Source organism: Nomascus leucogenys, chromosome 23 (assembly GCF_006542625.1).
Source record: "Nomascus leucogenys isolate Asia chromosome 23, Asia_NLE_v1, whole genome shotgun sequence".
Taxonomy (NCBI): domain Eukaryota; kingdom Metazoa; phylum Chordata; class Mammalia; order Primates; family Hylobatidae; genus Nomascus; species Nomascus leucogenys.
The window spans coordinates 12,212,384-12,230,944 of NC_044403.1; the positions used below are offsets into that span (position 1 = coordinate 12,212,384).

General features: G+C 35.9%; 1 protein-coding gene across 1 annotated transcript in view; it reads left to right on the forward strand.

The window, feature by feature from the left end:
- ABCC9 (ATP binding cassette subfamily C member 9) overlaps positions 1–18,561 on the forward strand; it is a 150,621-nt gene that overhangs the window by 54,213 nt on the left and 77,847 nt on the right. The window contains exons 15-18 of the mRNA XM_030804745.1: positions 2,152–2,260; positions 7,256–7,363; positions 14,108–14,180; positions 17,100–17,205. Of these exons, the coding sequence (XP_030660605.1) occupies positions 2,152–2,260; positions 7,256–7,363; positions 14,108–14,180; positions 17,100–17,205 (396 nt within the window). The remainder of the gene's footprint in view (positions 1–2,151; positions 2,261–7,255; positions 7,364–14,107; positions 14,181–17,099; positions 17,206–18,561) is intronic.

Genomic DNA, 18,561 nt, shown 5'->3' on the forward strand with positions numbered 1-18,561 from the left:
TATTTCATCAGACATTTCTTGAGGAATTACCATGCCATGTTTTAGGCATTGGGATAGATTCTGAAGATGAAAATCTTTGCTGCTAACGAATTCACAGTCTAGTGGGAGAGATAGAGATGGAACAAACAACAATGACAAAACAGCAGTGCTGGAGATCCTCAGCCAGAGAGCCTAGAATGACTGGGGACATGGGAGGGGAAGGGAAGTAAGAGGTTCACAGATGGGTTAGTATTGGCATCCATTGATGGTCCTTGTCATTGATGTTTCAGAGTGGGGTGTTATGAAGAGAGAACGTCGTCCCTATTCCCAATCAAGGTCAGGGATCATTGCTTCCAATGCTCAGGAAGAGTGGGGCTCATTTATTCCATAAAAGCTTTGAGTCTATACTGGAAAGATCCGTGATTTGAATCTATACTAGGAACGGGAATGGAGAATTGAACCAACCAACTTTACTTAATGTCAGAATCATTGGTTTATTCCTTCTTTGATTTATTCAACAAACATTCCTTGAACGACACGTGCCAGGCGTTGCTAGATTTGGAGTTATAAAGGCAGATGAGACTGGCTTCTCCACTTTGTTTTTTTGTGCAGAGACATAGTGTGAGATTGTTTAAAGGTATTCCTTTGATTGACAGAGCTGCACTTCTTAAAATCAAATCTTTTCAAAACATAAGAACAGAATGACAATTACAATCTGTAAAAGTGAAGAAGAAATAACTGCCATTTAAGAGGAATAAAATAATGTTTCATAAGGCATTTATAACTCTGTTTTTCAAGGCTATGGGGTCAGACTTTGCTATCAAAGACTCAAAGAAAGTGTACAAACTGAAGCTCTTCCTAAATAATTACCTTTTAGTTCTCTGCAAGTGCAATTTGACAGCTAATAGATGGTCTCAATGGATTTTCATCTTCCTTCATGTTTCTATGGCATGAAAAGCCAAAACACTTAAAGATCATGGGCAACAGACTAAATTAAATTTACCTTTTTCTCATTTTGTTATTGTGTCACAAAAAACAGGTTCTGAAGACTTGTCTGGAGGAACTTGACTAAAGTTCAAATAAAATTTTTAAAAAAGAAACAGTTTATTTCATACATACATTTTCTAGTTTCCCATCAAAGGCAATACCTCCCCTGTAGTTGCTGCTGCATGTGCCAAGCAAGTGTTCCCACTTGCTGCATCCTAGCTTGCCAAAAGGAGCACTTCTTTTCCTTTGCAACTTCACTGAATTTCCTTTTGTATGTTATTTTATTTCTAGGATGATGTTTACAAACCATATTATCGTTCTCTTTGTTTTACTTATTTATTTTTGCTCCTGATCCTATGACACTGGTTTGAGAAAATTAGAATGGGTAGAGTAGATGAGCCAAGGAGTCCTGTGCCCAGCCTAAGGAGGTCACATTAAAGAATGTTTGCAAACCAGTCTTCTAGAGCAGGGCCTCTCAAATGGTAACGGGCTTATGAAGTGCCTCTGGGTATTGGTCAAATGCATAATGTGATTCGTATTTGGAGGCAGGGGTGAGATTTTCTGTTTTTAATAAGCTCCCAGTTGATGCTGATGCTGGTGGTCCTTGGCTGAAACTTTTGAGCAGCAAGACTCTAGAGGCCCCTCTCCTTGCCAGGTTCAGAAAATGTGAATAATGCATAGTGCTTAAGCAAGATACACAGTGGCCAAGGATCCCAGATCCTTGCATATTACATGCTAAGTGGTTTTAGGCAGGTTACTTAGCTTCTCTATACATCACCTCCCCATCATTTGTAAAACTAGAATACTAAGAGGACTTTCCTCATTGTTGTTATTTTTAACCACCCTGTTCCAAGTTCCTAAACAACTTCACTATTTTTGACAAGGAATATAATTGCAAAAAAATTGCAAAGAAGGTTAGGTTGAATTTAGGGTGACAGGTGGTCCTGATTTTTCTGATATTTTCCTGATTTTAGCACTGAAAGTCCCATGTCCCGGAAACCCCTCTGTCCTCGGCAATTTAGGATGTTTGGTCGACCTGGCTGAATTCCCAGCTGGTCTTGAAAAATGACTCTCACAGGCATCCTACTCACCATAATAATGTGTGTTAAAGTCGTTATTTAGGTAGCACTTTGTTGGTGGTGGTTTTATTGTTAACTCTTATTCTGTGTTTGTTGCTTTTTGCAGTGTTCAAAAGCTGAATGAGTTTCTCTTGAGTGATGAGATTGGTGACGACAGTTGGCGAACTGGTGAAGGTTCGCTTCCTTTTGAGTCCTGTAAGAAACACACTGGAGTTGTAAGTGTTTTATTTTTGTCATGGAAGTTGTGAATAGAGGACAGTCTCAGCAGAATGGACAGATTAATACAAGTGAGATTAGAAGAGATTATAAGCTTTATTTTTTAACCCATGTGAAGAAAAATTGCTATTTGCTTCTCTACAACCTCACAAGTCTAAAATCAACAGACAAATGTATAAGTATTGTCTTTATAAATCCAGAAAAAAATATCCTAAGGGACAATACGTGTTTAATTCAAAAGGAAATTGAGAGTTTGGTTACTCCAAATTTATATAAAAATAACACAAAATAAGCTTACTACTCATGCACCATTTTCTTGTAATACCATTTAGCTATACTACACTTTATAGTTTAAAACATATTTTGTGATGCATTTTATCTTTTGATCCACTTACATCGTCTCTTTTTATTTTCCAGTTGAATTACATTACATTGTCTCTTTTTTTATTTTCTAGCTCTTTTTATTTTCCATGTCATGAGGTTTAAATAAAGTCGTAAGATTACTAAGTGGTAGAGCTAGAATTAAAACTTGAATCTTGTAAGTTGTAGACCAGTTCATTTATCCATGATACAAATATTTACTTAGTATCTGCATAAAATCTAGAAACATAGTCAATATTATTTTGTCATGCATTACATGTAATATGAATAAGCTTTTTTTAAATATATGCCTGTGTTTTTAGATTTTTTGGCTGCCCTGTGCTTTGTGCCAAGACTTAGGGTTGTAGCAATGAACAAGACATGTGATATCCTTCCTGTCACAGAATTCGCTTTCTTGAGGCAGGAATTGATAAGCAAATTAAAACAATAACATAGTTTCACTGTGTGAAGAAAATAAAACAGGGTATTAGAGAGTGAATTGGGTACTTGAAGCAGGGTGGTCATTTCCAAAAAGGCCCTTCTAGAGAGCCAGCATTTGAACTAAGACCTGAATAAAAAATAGGTACCTTTCCTGAAAAGTCATGGGAAAAGAGCATTCCATGCAGGAGAACTAGTAGATGCATAGATCTTGAGGTAGGAATTAATTTGATGTGTTCAAGGAACAGAGGGGCACTGTGGCTGGAGCCTGGTGAAGAAGAGAAAGATGAGATGATGTGAGAACAATGATTGAGGGCCCTTGTAAGCCATGGAAAGAGTTTGGATTTTATTGACATGCAATAGGAAATTATTGGAAGGTTTCAAAGTAGGGAGTAATATAATTTTGTTTATTATGTTGTTGTTTATTATGTTTGTTTATTATGTTTGTTTATTATGTTGTTGTTTTCTGTGTAAAGGGAAGTCAATGGAGGACAAAGAGTAAAATAGTAGATCAGTAAAGAAGTCATTATAATAATATAGGCAGGAGAGGATGATGGTTGGAATTAGAGCTTTTGGTCCAGTTGCAGTGGATATTGTGAAAAAGGAGATCAAATTCAGTGTACACTTTAGAAGTTGAGCTGATAAAGACTTGCGATAGATTGGATGGAGGAGATGAGGGAGAAAGAGGACTCAAGGAAGAATCCTAGGTTATTGGCTTGACTTCTGGGTAGATGATATAGCCATTAACCGAAATAGGGAGGCTGAGAAATGAGGAGATTGGTGTTGAGGTAGAATCATGAGGTACATTTTGCACATGCAAGTTTTGAGATACTTCTTAACCCAAGAAGAGACATAAGCATTGGAGATATAAATTTAAGAACCATTAGCCATTAGCCATTAGATAATATTTAAATCAATTACTGGATTATACCATTTTCTCAAAGGAACTGTCTAAAAATTTCTGAAGAAATTCTTAAAAATTAATATATTTCACAAAGTAGAAAAGCATTATTCCACCATGAGTCATAAGTTAATGTTAGTTATAATTGTTACTATTAGAAAAAATATATTTACCATTTATGTGAAACAACACAATCAGTCTCCTGACTGGAATTGATTGGAACTTGGAAAGCTTTTCCTAGGAAATCAATCTATATTATGTAATTTTTACGTCATGTTTAAAACTACTAAAAAATAGTTAAGGCAATCATGTGGCTATATTTAGACTTGTTTTCTTCTGCTGTTCTGGAGGTGTTTGTTTTTGCTTTTTAACTTTCTGTTAAGTAGTTTTACTGAACAGGTGTGATTTTGTCTGAGAAGGGACCACCAGCCATGTTTATATATGCTGGAGGAGCAACGCCTCAAAATGCTTGTTTGTTAGTGTGTGGACATAGACACAAAGACAAAAATGCGTTAAAAAGCATCTAAACTTTTAGGCAGTAGGGGGTCAAATATTTGATTAGAACCAGTCTCGTCACTCTTGGGATGGTCCTAGACTACCAAGGAACTTGTCTTTCAGAGATGGGGGGATGAGCAGAGTGAGATGACCTCAAGAAACGGGATATAGGAGTTCAAGTTCATGGAGTTAGGGAAATCTGAAGAATTTTTTTGTATGAGATGTGGCATAGAAGAAAAATTGAACTGAGAAAAGGTTTTGGAAAGAAAAAAAGAATCCCCTTCAAACGCATCCAATATCTTCAGGGTTATTGAAACCAGACTGGACTTCTTGATGTCTTTCAGGGTCATTCATCACTGCTGATGGGCCAAACCACAAATGACAAACTTTTTAAAATGGAGTGAAAAAAGCTGTGTGTTTGAAAATAACACTAATGGAAACTCCTTCTTGAGAGTGCTTAAGATACTATGTATTCTGTAAAAGCTTAGAGTTAAGTGGTTTTGGCTGTAGAATCTCCATGGAGAATTAGTGACAGTCTAGGGCCAAAGTCTCTTCATATTACATCTGTGGAACTTCAACTCAAATCTCTGTCAACACATCTACTCTTCCCACCCTCTTCTTAGTTTTGTGAAGGGCATGAAGTCATTTCTTTTGGACCTGTGGGGGCAATAATGTTACAGAATTAAAGACTCTAGAAGACAGTACATTTTATATGTAGGTGTAGACCTGTTTTGTATGGAAAATATACTTAGCCTAAAGGATAGTGGCTTTCTACAACCTCCCTCTCATGCAGTGTACTTCCAGGAGTATTTGTGAGGGCTGTAGGAAGGAAAAACAAAACTAAAATAAAGTACATGAACATATTCTCCTCCTCTCTCTAAGTCAAAATACATTAGTATTTTCTGTGTGACAAAACCACTGCTAGTGTCTTACTTTCTAATCTTTTCAGTGGCTTTTTAAATTGTGTATTTATCTGCATGTAGCCTAGCAATGTACTATTTGATAGTTTGGGTGTTCTCCTGATACACCAGTTGATGGAAATTGGAAGAGCAATATCTTGTTTGGATTAAGTTACTGATTATTTGAGTACATTCCTAATTCCCATAGTAGAACCCAATGGATTTTTCAAAAAGCTAAACCTGCAGTTCCAGGCCAAAAAATAACCCCCTAAAACCAACAACTTTCACAATTCTAGAATCCTTTCCTTTCTAGGTAACTTAACAGTTTAAAGTGTTTATTACTTAGCCTTCATATTCTCTGTAAGGTATTTGAGTAGGAAGATAATTATGGCTGAGTGCATTGGTTCATACCTGTAGTTCCAGCACTTTGGGAAGCTGAGATAGGTGGATTGCTTGTATCCAGGTGTTTGAGACCACCTGGGCAACATAGGGAGAACCTGTCTCTACAAATAGTAAATAAGTTAGCCAGGCATGGTGGCAAATGCACCCGTAGACTCAGCTTCTCAGGAGGCTGAGGTGGGAGGATCACTTGAGCCTGGGCAGTCAAGGCTGCAGTGAGCTGTGTTCATGCCACTGCACTCCAGCCTGGGTGACAGAGTGAGACTCTGTTTCCAAAAAAAAAAAAAAGTTATTTATGTTGAAATACTGACTCAATATATTTCTGGAAGAAATTTTGAGCTTTAAAATTTTTCCAGATTAGATGTTTATGAGCTAAATATTCTACTTTCTCTTTAGGCATTTATCTCTGTGTGAAACTGAACTAAAAAATTAGAGAATGACAAATTTCTAGGTATGACTTACATTCATCTTAAATATGTGAAGACTGTCACACCTCAGCTGGCATCCTCTTTATAATGGATGTCTTAGTCCGTTGACTAGGAATAGGGCTATAACATTTGAGATAGACTAGATCATTCTATAAGACTTGTGGATCTCCTGATGAAACACCGTAATATCTTTGGACAAAAAAAAAAATCTAGATCTTTATGCTTTTGTCAATACATAGCAGATGCTGGGTACTGTGTAGCTCAATCTGATTTATGTGAGTGTATCAGATTAAAAATCCTCATGATTCAGAGAATAATCAATAATGTATGGGTGGAATGTTTACAAGCCTGATAGCTGTATTAGTCTATTCTCACACTGCTAATAAAGACATACCTGAGACTGGGTAATTTATAAAGGAAAGAGGTTTAATGGACTCACAGTTCCACATGGCTGGGGAGGCCTCACAATCATGGTGGAAGGCAAAGGAGAAGCAAAGGCACATCTTACATGGTGGCAGGCATGAGAGCATGTGCAGGGGAACTCCCCTATGTAAAACCATCAGATCTCCTGCGACTTAGTCACTATCACGAGAATAACACGGGAAAAGACCCCCACACCCATGATTCAATTACCTCCCACTGGGTACCTCCCACGAAAGCCAAACCATATGATAGCCTAACGAATGGATTCTAGTTTGACCTGAGTTAATCTGATCACCTTTTAACACCACACAGTTGTTTTTATTGCCTGGGCATAATCCATCCATATCATTGGGGAAAGATTATCCAAAACTTAGTTTGGGACTCTGTACTTTAACTTCTATCATTTGCAAGTATCCTATTTTCATATTTTCATTTTTTTCTCAAGAGGCATGTGAATGAGGTTTAACTATAGCTTAAGAATTTTTCACTTTTTTTTGGTTTTTTTTATGAAGGAGTCATTGAAATAATTAAAATATGACATCCACTTGTTTCTTTTTCTTGGAACTTAGGTAGCAATGTGAGTAAATGTTCAGTAAAACTTCATTTTTAAAATAAAGCTTCAACTTGTGTTCTTTTCCATTTGGAATGCAGCAGCCAAAAACTATAAACAGGAAACAGCCTGGAAGATATCACCTGGACAGCTATGAGCAATCAACACGGCGTCTACGTCCCGCAGAAACAGAGGACATTGCAATAAAGGTTATTTTTATTTCCTGGATTCTTACATGAATAGAAACATTTATGTTACTACTTTATGGTGAAGTTCTGCGAAAGTGTCCTTATTCTTTTTACAGTTGTCATTAACCCTAATAACATTTAAAAAAAAATTCTGAGTTGTAATTGTCAGTTCTTCCTCATCTCCCAACCACAATTTTTGCTCCAGCAGCACGTTTCAACAACCAGAGAATGTGACTTTCTTCTGAATCTGCTTTAGAAGCTAGTGTCGCATGTATTTTTTCTGGTATTCCTATGTTTATCAACGAAATAAACTGATTCATGAGAATACCAATATTATAAATTCAAATTTCAGGAATATAAATTAGATAGTCATTGTTTTCAATCAGGGGAGACTCAGACTAGTGTATGCATTCACCAGTTTCCCGGTACTGCCCTTGATCTCATTTCAAACTTGGCTATTTGGACTCTCCCCAGGCATTGTGCTTAAGTTAAGGCGGAACAGGCAACCGAGAGTTGGGGATAAGAGGGAGTAATCAGTGTTGTGCAGGAATTGGGAGAGCTGCCGGCAGCAGTCAAAGGCCTCCATCCATGGGAGTTGCCAGAGTCCTGGAAACTTAGCAAACTGGCTGCATTGGCTACTGGAGGATATCCAATTCCCCTGCACAGCCTAGGCCAGTCAGAGAGAGGGGGAGGCTCAGTATGGGGTGTATAGTAGAGCCAAGAGCTATGTTTAGGTCTCTCTCTCCTTGACACCTGACACAATACCTTCCCACAATAGCCACTTCATAATCGGAACAAACATGTGATTGAGTAGAACAAGCTAGTGCTAGCCCTCCGTTTTCCACTAATTTGATGCGTGATATTTGGGCAAATTACTATGCCTCATTGAGCCATGGTTTGCCCATCTTGAGGTGGACATGCCATTTTAGTGTGGTTGTTTTGGGGTTAAAAGGATATGTCACATATGAATTTTAAAGAGAGCTCTAGTGATTCTTGACTTTGGCTATGCATTAGAATCACCTAGAAAGCTTTAAAAAAGTGTGTGTGTGTGTGTGTGTGTGTGTGTGTGTGTGTGTGTGTGTGTGTGTTATTCCCTAAGCAATTATAATGTTCAGGCAGAGTGTGAACTAGGGGCTATGAAAAGATAAGGAATGAGAGATTGGAAAGGGTCCTCTATGCTGTTGTTTCCCAACTATGCCCAGATAACAACTAATGTATTGGTGAATAAAAAACAGGGCCAATTTTTAATTGACATTTTCTGTTCACTATAGTAGGAATCTAAAAATATGTCTTTTCCATGTGTTTCATGAATTTTCATTTTGAAAGAAAAAAGAGAGACTATTATGATTTTTTTTCCAAAATTGACCATTCATGCGTTAAGCAAAATAGCTGCTTATCAATGGCTTTGACTTTGCTGTGCTTCTGAATGGGCTCCGCAGTTTCAGGCTCACTTTCAAGCCCAAATTAATTTTTTATTTATGGTGAAAGCTCACAAATTGGTAATAATATATTTATTTTTTGAAATATTTTTATTATGAAATACAATATACTGCAGAGATGTACATATTTATATCAGCAGCTCCCTCAGAAAATGCTCCAACACATATACCTGCTGTCTTCTTATATTTTTCCCCGAGATATAATTGCCACCCTGTCTTTTATAGTCATCATTTCCTTGATTATTCCTGCTATGCTTGCCTCCCTAAAAACATATTTTTAGTTTCTTAAAAGTTTAAATATGTGTATATGTGTGTTGCATCTTTTGCTCAACATTTTGTATATGTAATTCATCCATATTGTGTAAATGTAATCCATTCACTCTCATTGCTGTTCTATTGTACGAATTGTTCCATTCTATAAATATACAAGAATTTAATTATCTATTCTACTTTTGATGGACTGTTGGGTATTTTTCAGTTTGGGGCTATTGTGAACAGTCGCTGCGTTATACAGTATGTGCATCCTCAACCTTCCTAGATAATGGCAAACTGCTTTCCAAAGTGATGGTGCCAATTTACACTTTCACCAGAAGTGACTGAGAGTTCCAGGTGCTCTACGTCTTCACCAAAAAAATGCTTCTCATTCTTTTGCCAAGTGTTGTGTGCCGGGAGAGATGTAATTGTATCTTGCTGCGGTTTTTATTTGCATTTTTCTGATTACAAATGAGGTCAAGCAACTTTCGATATAAGATATATTTGTGAAAATGGCCACTGGGGTTTGGGTTTGGATTTTTCTTTCGTGAATTACCAGGTTGTTTGTCCTTCTCCTCTTTAAAAATTCTTGGTACTACTTTGACAGTCACATATGTTGCAAAATTCTTCTCCCACTCTATGTGACTTGGCTTTCCACTCTATGATATCTTTCATTGGACAGAAGTTCTTAATTTTAATATAGTCTAGGATACAACTTTTCCTTTATGGTTAATGCTTTGGTTTTTGGTCTTATTTAAGAAAATTTTTCCTACCCAGAGGCCATGAAGATGTTCTATATTAGCTCCTAAAAGCTTTGAAGCTACACTTTTTACCTTTAGTCATTTAATACACATAAAATCAATTTTTGTGTTTAGTATGAAGTAGGGATGTGATTTAGTAGGTAAATCAGTGATGAATAATTTATTAGTAAATCATAAATGTAGCAGTAGTACATTTAGTATTAGTCATTTTCCCAAATTTAGTAGTAAATCAGTAAGGTCTGATTTAATGTTTTCAAGTGTGATATCTAGTTGCCTAGCCCCATATATTGATCACTGTCCCCACTGATCTTCAGTGTGATGTCAGTTATACATCAAGGATCTATATGTGTGTGAATCAATTGATAGCCTTTATTTATTTTTCTCAGATTTATTTGTCTGTTCAGTACTCCACTGTAATTATTACTATAGCTTTCTAATGAACATTGATACCTTTTAGAACAAGTCTTTATAACTGTTTTTTTTTTCCTTCTTAGCTATACTTGGCCCCTTGGGGGAAAGAGGCTTAGGTGTTCTGGGGCTTATACCTTTGAATTTGTATTTTTTCCTTATATTTTGACTTGGAATTTCCTAAGTGCTTCTTTTAGTGAGAATTTTTACAAGCCAAATTTTGTTCAGCATTGTTACTTATTTTCAGCAGGAGAAAATGGACAGTGGTCTGTGTGTGCCCTGCGTTTAAATTTAAAAAACAAAACAAAACATTATTTTCATTGAGGTGAAATTCACTTAGCAGACAAACATTTCAAAGTGAACAATCCAGTGGCATTTAGTACATTCACAATGTTGTGCAACCACTACCTTTACCTAGTTCCAAAACTATTTCATCACCCCAAGAGGAAATCTCAAATCCATTAAGCAATTGCTCCCATTTCCCACTCCTCTTGCCCCAGGCAGCAACAAATGGATTTGCCTTTTCTGGATATTTCATATAAATGGAATAATATACTAGGTGACATTTTGTGTCTATCTGGCTCCTGCTTTTTAAATTTTAATTCATTCTTTCCCTGTATGCCTGATACTCCTTCTTATCAAAGTCACCTCATCCCCAATATACCCTACCCCCTGCCCCCATCATTATAGAACCAGCTCTAATGTGCTTGATGTGCTTAGGCATGCTCGTATCGTTGTAAAATATGTAGTATTCTCATAAGTGTCTATGTGCTCTCAATTTAAATGTTTCTTGATTGTTTCCTTCTGCTAAGTGCACCATTGTATCCTCTAGAATGTGTCGCTGCATTTTACTTATCCCCTAGTGATGTACACCGAGCTTGCCTCCATCTTTCCTCTATCACAAACCCTGCTATGATGATCATCATGGTACCTATCCTTACATGATCCTTTGCAAAGACTGATTTACCTATTAGCTGATTTTCCAAGTTCAGACATCTAGTTGGGGAAGTCAGGATTTTAACCCTGCTGGTGGGGAATTTAGTGCATTTTGTAAAAGGTGGGAGGGAATGAAAGTGTAAATGGTAGCAGGAGAAATTAACTTTAGCCTTCCTCCTCTTCTATCTTTCTTGTATGGATGTTGTTCCTTCTTTTACTTCAATGTAGCACCAAATCAGAAGGTGACATTGCATTCTTCTAGTTCTTTCCTGCTACTTTCAGACCATAACCTTTCCCTGTCACACTCATAAAGCTGTGGTATTTTCTACTTGTTCTCACATATATTATCAGAGGACCTCATAATCACTCTTCCACCTTCACTGTAGATGTGAGTATGTTTCCTAGTCCACTGTTCCGTCTTTGTATGTGCCACACATCGTAAGGATTTAAACTTCCAAGGGTACAGTCTATCCAGTATCCCAGCCTGAAAATCCCCTAATCTACTGTCACTCCATTTGTACAACCTCACCTGTATCACTGTGTCACCTTCTCCATAGTATTCAGCAGCCTGGTTATACATGTGTAGAAGGCATGAGGTTGGATTGCTGCAGAAAGGTATTAAAGGATTTTTAGCATTCTTCATAATATCTCGAATTGAAAGACCCTCCTTTCACTTTCACTCTTTTTAATTTTTCATTTATACCACTGAATAGCCAAAAGTCTAAATCAGAATTTCACCACTGTGTGTTCTACCTTGGGTTGAGTCTTTTAGCACTTACAAATTTTTATTTTAATTCATTGATACCACATGTATAATTTAATTTCACACTCATATAATTTGTATTCACATTTGGTCACCACCTGGAACTGCATCCCCTCTATCTTACTCTAATAGACTAGTCAGTCACTGACAACAAAATCCTGGTACCCAAGTTTTCTCTTAAAGAATTTCATGGTCATTGTTTTTTTTAACACCATTGAAACCTTCAATATCCTGAGCCCCTTCTTTTTCTCCCAGTCCTGTAGTACCTTTCTGCAGCAATCCAACATTATGCCTTCTACACATCTATAACAAGGCTGCTGAGTGCTATGGAGAAGGTGACACAATGATACAGGCCAGCATGGCCACAGATTTATTATCTCCAACCTCAGCTGACTCCCCTCCCCCAATAGCTATCTGTCATCCTTTTACATGTCTCTTAGCAGCATTATTTTCCAAACCTACCATAGCTATGCAGCTGTCACCACTCTATTCCCACCTCCTTCTCTCTCCTTTTGCCTCCTCTTTCTCCAGATCACCTTAGCTCCCAATTTGCTGAGAACATCAACGGTGTCATGTAGGGCCTTTCTCAGTTTCATGCTGGCCCTTGTCCACAAGCATCTATTTTTGTGCCTCTTTTAGCCTCCTCACCTACCCTAGGAGAGAAAATGGAATCTTCAGCCTCTGAGGCTGTATAATTTCTTTGCATGCCATTTGTCACTTAACCATAATGACAGCCCCAGCCAGCTCTGCCCCAGCTAGCTCTATTCATCATTTCCTCTGACATATTTTATGGTTTTTTGATCTTAGGCTTATTCTCACTATATTTCTTTACCTACAAATGCTTTCATTGACATTCAGTATATTTTACAAAACTAGTTAAAAGGTCTCTTTTTCCAAAAAGTTTTTTGACTCATCCCAGATGTAAATGATTTTCTTTATGAGCTGCTATTGTACTTAGTGTCTGTGTGTCCCATCTATTTGGTACTTAACCCATAATGTCATGTCTTGTACTCACTTCTTTCCATGGTTTACTTACTCAACTGATTGCAAGCTTCAAGAGAGCAGGGAGGATGCATTATGCCTTCTTCGTAATCTATGCCAGCCTAACACAGTCCCTCACACAGAATGAGGAAGATCAGCCATATTTATAAAGCAATCAGTAATTCGAATCCAGCCCTTCCATGCGACCCTCCTTCCATGACTAATTTCACACATAACTATGTGATGGATATTACTAAATGTTGTGCCATATATATTACAAGCTAGAGAAAACCTGCATGGACAAACATAAGCTAGCCTTTTCAAGCAGAGTTTTTCACTCTTCAAGTTATTCATTTTATGAAGAGTTTTTAGGGTTATATGTAGTTATAATTCAGATATCACAAATCCATTCTGCAAAATTCCTAAACAATAGTGTGCTTAGAAATTTCATTTCTGGTTTTGAAATAAAACATTAGTTTATGAGCAAAGCGTATCTTCAATTTCTCCTTATTTTTAGGAGCCTTTCTTCCTCTCATCTGTGTCTACTTCATCCTTCTAATTCTTGGGTTCTGTTACTGTTTTATTTTCTATTTTTATAACTGGTAAAACTATTAAGTCCACTTGAAGCTTGTTAAAACAAATAGATTGTGTGGGATGAATAGAAGGTATTGTGATTTTTCCTGATTGTTGGCGTTTATACCACAAGCAATGTTGCCTCACTTCTTTTATTATGCTTTACTCTTTTTTTTTTTTTTAACTTCAGTGAATAGTTGGCCTACACAGTTCAGGAAACTCATTAATTACAGAATTTTCCTCCTCAGTTAATGAAGTCATTTTGCTGGAATAATTTGTGGTTATTTCTCTTCTTCATTTTAATCACTAGGATTTGGGGAATTGTCTGGCAGTGAGAAAATAATTAATGTAGAGATTTCATTGGAAAATGTTTGGGATAATTGTCTGTCCATATGTAAACGATCCGGTAATCCCAAATTGTCAGAGATTTTAGCATTCTTCATAATATCGCAAATTGAAAGATCCTCCTTTCAGTTTCATTCTTTTTAATTTTTCATTTATACCGCTAAATAGCCATAACTCTAAATCAGAATTTCACCACTGTGCGTTCTACCTTGGGTTGAGTCTTTTAGCACTTACAAATTTTTATTTTAATTCGAATTGTTCATTGATACCACACATATAATTTAATTTCTTTATTTTTATTTTGTAGGTCACAAATGGATACTTTTCATGGGGCAGTGGTTTAGCTACATTATCCAATATAGACATTCGAATTCCAACAGGTAAGAGTCATTTGTTATGCATTTTTGTAATTGTTCATGACCATAACCATAGTTTTCCAAGATAATTGAGCCTAACAAAAAGATACTTTTTAAAGACATAAATATTATTTATGGTTACCTATTTGCACTATTCTGCTTGTGAGCACTGTGTCACTGTGGGAATGGCTGGAAATGATGAGACCTGCCTTTCACCGTGGAGTCTATACCTTTGGACAATTATTTACTGTTCATTTGCTGATTTGGGCAATTTAAACGGTGGGGTGGTTGATTTCACTTTTTGTTTGAGAAACACTTTAAAGAAAGAGTATATGAGAAACTTATTTTCTGTCTGTGAGAAATACTGATGAAGTTTTCAAGATACTTAAAATTTAAATATCAATAATTATATGTATTTAATATTTTTAAAGTTTTATCAAAATGTAATTGACCCACAAAAATTGCACATATTTAATGCTTACATTTTGATGAGTTTGGGCATATGTATATACCTGTGAAAACCATCACCACAATAAAGGTATTCAATATGCAATCGCTACCAAAAATTTCCTTGTGTTCTGTTTTCATTTTATTTTTTTGTGGGAAGAACACTTAACATGAGACTTATTCTCTTGACACATTTTAAAGTACACAGTTCTATATTGTTAATTGTACATACTATATTGACCAGCAGATTTCTAGAACTTATTCATCTCACATAACTGAAATTCAATAGTAACTATTAAACAACAATTTCCCATTTTCCCTTTCCCCCAACTCCTGGAACCCACCATTCTATTTTCTGCTTCTGTGAAAAGAAGTGTCTAAAATTTTAACTAAATTAGTTAAAATACCTAAAAGAGTCAAAATTTTAGATACCTCATAGAAGTGGAATCATACAGTAGTATTTCTCCTTCTGTGACTGGCTTATTTCATTTGGCGTAATGTCCTCTAGGTTCATCCACGTTGTTGTGAATGGCAGGATTTCCTTCTTTTTGTAAGACTGAGTAATATCCCATTTCATGTATATACCACATTTTCTTTATTCATTCATCTGTCAACGGACATTTGGGTTGTTTCAATACCTTGGCTATTGTGAATGATGCTACAATGAAGATGGGGGAGCAGATATCTCTTTGAGACTCTAATTCTGATTCGCTTGCATAAATACCCAGAAGTGGGATTGCTGGATCATATGGCAATTCTATTTTTAGTTTTTCGAGGAACCTCTATACTGTTTTCCCTTGTTGGCTGCACAATTCTACATTACCAGCAACAGTGTGTAAGGGTTCCAGTTTCTCCACATCCTCACTAACACTTGTTATCTTTCATGTTTTTTTATTACAGCCATCCTAACAGGTGTGAGGTGATATCTCATTATGGTTTTGATTTGCATTTCCCTGATGTTTAGTGTTGTTGAATGCCATTTTATATACACCTGGTGGCCATTTGTATTTCTTATTTGGAGAAATATCTCTATTCGGATTCTTTGCCCATTTTTTAATTGGATTATTTGTTTCATTTCTGTTTTAGCATTTTTTTGTATTTTATATTTTGGATATTAATCTCTTATCAGATAGATAGTTTGCAAATATTTTCTCTCATCCTGTAGGTCTCCTTTTCATTCTGTTGTTTCCTTTGCTGTGCAGAAGCTCTTTAGTTTGATGTGGTTCTACTTATCTATTTTTGGTTTTATTGCCTATGCTTTCGTGTGAAATCCAAGAAATCACTGCCAAGTTCAATGCCAAGAAGTTTTTTCTTTAAGGATTTTTATAGTTTCAGGTCTGACATTTAAGTTTTTAATCCATTTTGAGTTGATTTTTGTGTATGGTGTAGTATAGGCTCCAATTTTATTCTTTTGCATGTAGATATCCAGTTTGTTGAAACCCCTTGCTGAAGATCAGTTGACTGTATATATATGGGTTTATTTATGGTCTTTCTCTTCTGTTCCATTGATATATGCATCTGTCTTTATGCAAGTACCATACTGTTTTGATTACTGTAGGTTTGTAATATATTTTGCAAGCAAAAAGTGTGATACCTCCAGCTTTGCTCTGCTTTCTTAAGATAGCTTTGGCTATTTGGGGTCTACTGTTTCCATATGAATTTTGGAATTGATTTTTCTATTTCTGTAAAAAATGCCATAGGGATTTTGATAAGGATTACATTGAATCTGTAGATTGCTTTGGGTAGTAGGGACATTTTAACAATATTAATTCTTCCAGTCCCTAAGCCCAGATGTCTTTTCTTTTTTTTTTGTTTGTGTTAATTTCACCAATGTCATAGTTTTCAGTGTATATGTTTTTCACCTCCTTGGTTAATTTTATTTCCAAGAACTTGTATGCTAACAACAAACTATCTCAAATTAAGAAAACAATACTATCCACAATAGCATCAAAAAGAATAAAATATTTAGGAATAAACCCAGTAATTTTTCCTTAAAATGTCTCTATAATTGAATAGAAATATTTTTGACCTGGCCTTATGTTCATTAGATGAAGATTTTTCTATTATAAATGCAAAACAAATTTATAATAGGAACAGATTTTTCTATTATAAATGCAAAGACACTCTCTTCTTCAAAGAGAAATTGGAGAAAAGAGTTATCCCAATTATTTATTTTCGTCAAAACTGCCCTTTTTATTCTGAATGAATTGAATATTAAAGTTAAAACTAATCTCGATAATCTAGGCAATTATTTCATTACTCTCTTTACTGATATCAGCTATTCTCATAGTTTTAAAAATAATAGATCATTATATATATATATTTTTTTTCCTTTTCCAAAAAGACATATCAGAGAAAGGAGCTGTTTAGAATACCTTATTGCTAGAGATCAAAACTGGGCCATTGATTGTAAAACATTAGCTTTTCCTAAATGTGTTTTGATGTTATTTCACTAAGAATCCATCTCTGTAGTTATCCTTTGTTTTGCTTTCCTAGGTCAGTTAACCATGATTGTGGGCCAAGTAGGATGTGGGAAGTCCTCTCTTCTCCTTGCCATCCTCGGTGAGATGCAGACATTGGAAGGAAAAGTTCACTGGAGCAAGTATGTATATTTTTAGTTGGCTTCCGTTGCTATGTCATACATCTGATAATCTTGCAAGGAGAGAACTTAGACAAATACATTTACATGTTCTGACTCTGAAGACCACTCAGAAATAAGCACAGCTTTAAAAAAAATTGGTGGAAACCTTAAAAGTCATAAATAAAAAGTTACAAAACAATTTATTACAAAGGTTGTTTATAATAGTATAAACTAGTATATTGCTGAGACAAAAGTAAGGATGGGATTGTAAAGATAGATTTTTAAAGTTAAATGGGTAACACTTAAAGAAATAACTTAAAAGTTTATTCTATAATAAAATAAGTTATGGAAAATGTGCATTATTTATAAAGCTTAAATAGAAACAGTGCCTTAAAGTTTCAATGTTAAGAGAAGAAATATCAAATGATCTTTTCCAAAACCTGTATAAGAAAGTGAAAATCAACTATTTATCCTAATACTTAAACTAGATACTAGAAGTCTCTAGTTGGAGATATGAATAGGTTTGATTAGTGCAATTCTAAAGACATGGAAAAGAAAGTGCATCTTCCAGACATTCTAATGATTGTTTCCAGCATGATGTTTCTTCTAGATATTTGAATGGTGGTCAAAGCACCTTGTGGTAATAAAGTGATTCAGAAATATGTTACATAATTGGTTAATAAAGAGTAAATTATACTTATTTAGTTTGGCCTACTTAGTAGACTCCTCATAAGTAGTTTATGGATAAATTGGCTACAGCTGACCTGAGAAATTAGGCTATAGACCAGTGGTTCTCAGACAGGTGTGATTTTTGCCCCCAGGGACATTTGGCAATGTCTGGAGACATTTTTGGTTTTACACTGAAGCATTGGGTTGCTACTGGCGTGGTGGATAGAGGCCAGGGATGCTGCTAAACATCCTACAGTGCACATGACAGCTCCCATACCAAGGGATTCTCTTGTCCCAAATATCATAATCTTTCATATCATTTTGTACCTACTATCATGAATTCCACTGTGGCTGAGTTTGCTGTTTACATACACAGACATCTCTCAAGAATGAGAAGACTATGGGCCTTTTAAGAGCAGATTCTATTTTAAACTCCAATTAAGAAAAAAATTCTTGGTTGTGAAATTCAGACTGAAATTAGTAGAAGTGTAAATCCTGTTTTCAGTGTCATTGGCAAAAGAAGAAGACTGAGAATTGTTGAGTGTACATTTTATCCTTGTTGAGCAAATCTAGCAGATAGTAGCCTTGCAATTGTTTAGTGCATACCCAGCAGAGAGCTCAGTAAAACATTGCTACCTCAGTTTGCTTCATGGCACTAGACAAGGTTTCCCCTGCCACTATCCTCAGGCAGTAGATGGTGTCAGTCAC